The sequence below is a fragment of the Pecten maximus genome, chromosome 11 (genome assembly GCF_902652985.1).
Source record: "Pecten maximus chromosome 11, xPecMax1.1, whole genome shotgun sequence".
Lineage (NCBI taxonomy): Eukaryota > Metazoa > Mollusca > Bivalvia > Pectinida > Pectinidae > Pecten > Pecten maximus.
In genome coordinates, this window is record NC_047025.1 from 126,318 (window position 1) to 129,810 (window position 3,493).

Sequence of the window (3,493 nt, forward strand, 5' to 3'; positions counted from 1 at the left end):
ATGAGCTCTATAAGGAAAAAGCAAGTCAGATTCACAGAAAAAGACGATATCCTCCTCTTGCGGGAAGTTATAGCGAAGAATCCTTTCTCAAATAGAAGAGAGTGGATTACCATACCTGACAACATCAAACACAAAATAGAGTGCGACTCGAGGAGAGCGCGGGAGAGGACAATGCTACTAATATCGCAGCATAAGAAAAACAATCAGGAGGCACACAAATTGTAATTTAATCCACTATCCTTAATACTCCATCATTTAATGTTGTAATTGTATATATTTCTTCATGTTCATGAGCCCATCTAATAGTTTTACTTAGACTGATCGCAAGAACAAGATTGATGCAGATAAACAAATCCATTAAACTTACGTTGACGTTGTGGTGCACGTGGGCCTCTAATTTCAGTAATTTGTGTTGTATGTGTCTGTAGGTCCGGTGTAGCTGAAGTCTATGGGGAGAGGGAGACACTGATGGAGGAAGCGTTGGAGTTGGCCGAGGAAGAAGAAAGGTCCAGAACAGAACAGAAGGAGAAATCGCAAAAAGAAGAGAAAAATGTAAAAGATATGAGGAAAAGGGCTATGGAAAACCTTACTAAATGTAAGCTAATCATGCTATGTAACAATTAATGCTCTCACAGCTAGTAATTTGGCCTTTAATCATAATGCTTTATGCTCTTTTAAGGTGACCGAGATAAATGATATGGTTTAATTACCACGAAAAAAGGAGAATCGTGTTTCGTGTATATTTGTATATCTTCTGTTTAAGGTGACGAAGAGACACCGACCAAAAAAACCGGTCGTGATAATAGCACCATGAGCTACTTACGAGAGAAGATGGAAAGGGAAAATAAAATAAAGGAACAGGAGTTGGAAATGAGAAAATAAGAGTTACAGCTCCAGAAGGAGAAATTTGAACTGGAGAAGCATGAAAGAATGCAAAAAATAGAAAATGAAAAACAACAAGCTAAAATGATGGCCGAACTAATGAAAGCACTGATAAATAAGAACTAATAAGTTTTTACTGTATGACAGTGTACTGCAAACTACAATGTAGCTTTGTCCATGTAAGACAAGTTGTGTTTGACAAAACTATATACATGTAAGAACAACACATTTGATGGAAACATATTTTTTTATGTTAAATTGTTAATTTAATATGAAATAAATAGAAGCAAATATATAATTTTCATTGTTGACTTTTGTCACTCAACATTTTGAAATAATTTTCCAATTTAAAAATCGGATGCATTGCAAGTATCATCCCGATATGTAACTCTGCAAAGTTGGGGGTTCCACACCGAAGAACTGGCTAGTCTGGTTACCATATAAACAGCTGTGACAATTAGTCAGAAGCGTTCCTACCAGATAGTATTTGCCAACTGGCTGCAAATATAACTTCAGGTTTTTCTTATAATCAAGGAAGGAAAACAGGGCAAGGATTTTCCCGAATGTCCATTCAACGCATATACGAACATCTGACATCTTTTTATTAAATAGTGGCTGGTTGGCCGAAACAACCCCTCCTCTGTATGGTGTGATGATGTACGGCGTCAGCGGATAAGCCGGGTCCCCATACACCGCATACATATCTCCAGTTGGCGTTGTCATGTACTGGCGCATCTGCTGCTGAAGCTGACTCTCTCGCAACATTCCAGCGTCATGTCTTTTCCCTTCTATAGGACCAAACATGTTTACGACAAGGCCGTTAGGTGTAACTACGCTTTGATATTTAAGTGCATGCACTCTCTTATGACCATTGTATATCAATTTCTGGTGGTGTGTGGGTCTACATACAGGCCGCACGGTTCCATCAATAAAACCCCAACAGTTTGGAAGAGGCCCCTCACGTGCTCGGACGGCATTAGCAAACTCATCCAGATTTTGCTCTGACAACCATGATCTATTCAGATCCCTTAACAAGTGTCCGTGAGTATCATGTAGAAAGTCCAAGAGTTCATTGATAATGAAAGACATAGCTGTGGACGATCTTCCAAAGAGAGAATACAAGTCACTAAGACGGTTAGGGTATGCCAAGCGTCTTAAAAGAATGCATATGCCTTCAAGGCCGGAACATGTCGTCCTATTCGTACATTCAATTTTAGGTGGTATTTGTAGAGCATGACACAACAATGGAATATCGTCCTTCTCAAACCGAAACAAAGTTTTGCATTTCTCGTTCGTAAGGTCTTCAAAATTAAACAATGGTTTTTCAGTCTCGAGCTCACCTCCTTTCAATGATAATAGCATAAGATCATCATCTTCTCCAATAGCAGCAAGCAGACGATACGGGGCCATTCTGCCCTGAGCGCTACACATCGTCATTGGTTAAAATCAACCAATAAAAGCAGTTCTTCCTTTACACGTTCTAGTACACGTATATGCTTTGTAATACCAAAAATAAGAATTACGTGTACGTGTACGTGAACGTGTACGTGTACGTGTAGGCTACCCGTACCCGTACACGTACAAGTAAGGTTGCTAAACCTCTCATATCTCTCATATACTTGTTTTTCGCACGCCCCAAATTGAAAATTCCTGTGTCCTCCCCTGATTGTTGACACTAAGCGGCAAAATGACATCAATTTTATTAAAATCGAAATCAAGTAAGCAAATAATACTGTTTTGAAAATTTGAATAAAAATGGGTTCACAATAAAATGAAACTCATCCTCAATATTTTGATAAATCTATAGGCAAGTCCCGAGTCTTGTATGTACTCATAAAATTTTGATTGAGCTCGAAGAATTTCTGGGAAACATTAAATCTAACATTTGATTGTGAGAAATAAAAATGAATTGATGATTGATCATCGATCATAACGGACAAATCGTTTGGCAGGTCTGAAGTATGATCTTCGTATTTGACGACGACATGATATTTGTAAAATTGTGGAAATAAATGAACAGGTCTAAATTAAGTAATGTTGGTACATATGTATACTTTCCAGTAACCTGATGGCAGTCTTATTCGTGATACACTTTTCTTTTTGTTCGTCCTGATTTCAGTAGACTGACAAAAGTTTATCAATACATAAGCATTTTGTTCTACCTTTGAGACAAAAGTATGCTAATCCATTTCCCTTTTATCTTTTTTTTTTAATTTGCAAGTATAAAATGTCTAGGCCTCGCTACTACGTGAATGTGATTGCCGAAGCGTTTTCCGGACAAAATGCGTGCGGGGATGATCCCAAAAGGGCACCTGACGACAGACGATTATATAAACGCATAACCTTTCAACCCGTATGTAAATGAAGAATCTGGACAGGCTGAGGGAGCAGTTTGAAAAATGGCGCTCTTCGCGAGGAATTCGGCGATGTTTTCACGGATTATTGTGTTTTGGATGTTACAATTCGTATTGCGTGACACGGTAGGTTAAATATAATTGTTTCCTGATGACGGTCGCATATAGTGTGCACCATGTCAGTTTGAATAAATATGTTTTTAAGTTGATTGAAATGAGATGGGGTGCCTTCTCGCTCGTGACGGAGTTTCCGGCCT

At 38.5% G+C, this 3,493-nt stretch overlaps 1 protein-coding gene and 1 pseudogene across 1 annotated transcript; one reads left to right on the top strand and one right to left on the bottom strand.

Annotated features, from left to right (window-relative positions):
* On the top strand, positions 1-1,008 carry LOC117337694 (annotated as a pseudogene).
* Positions 1,009-1,254: 246 nt separating this feature from the next.
* LOC117337695 (protein ALP1-like) lies at positions 1,255-2,292 on the bottom strand. Its single transcript, XM_033898794.1, has one exon. It carries the CDS (start codon positions 2,290-2,292, stop codon positions 1,255-1,257), a length of 1,038 nt encoding a protein of 345 aa, XP_033754685.1.
* Between the last annotated feature and the right edge of the window lie 1,201 nt (positions 2,293-3,493).

Bases quoted from the DNA above. Each gene is read 5' to 3' on its own strand.
- LOC117337695 (XM_033898794.1), bottom strand. From the start codon at position 2,292: ATGGCCCCGTATCGTCTGCTTGCTGCTATTGGAGAAGATGATGATCTT.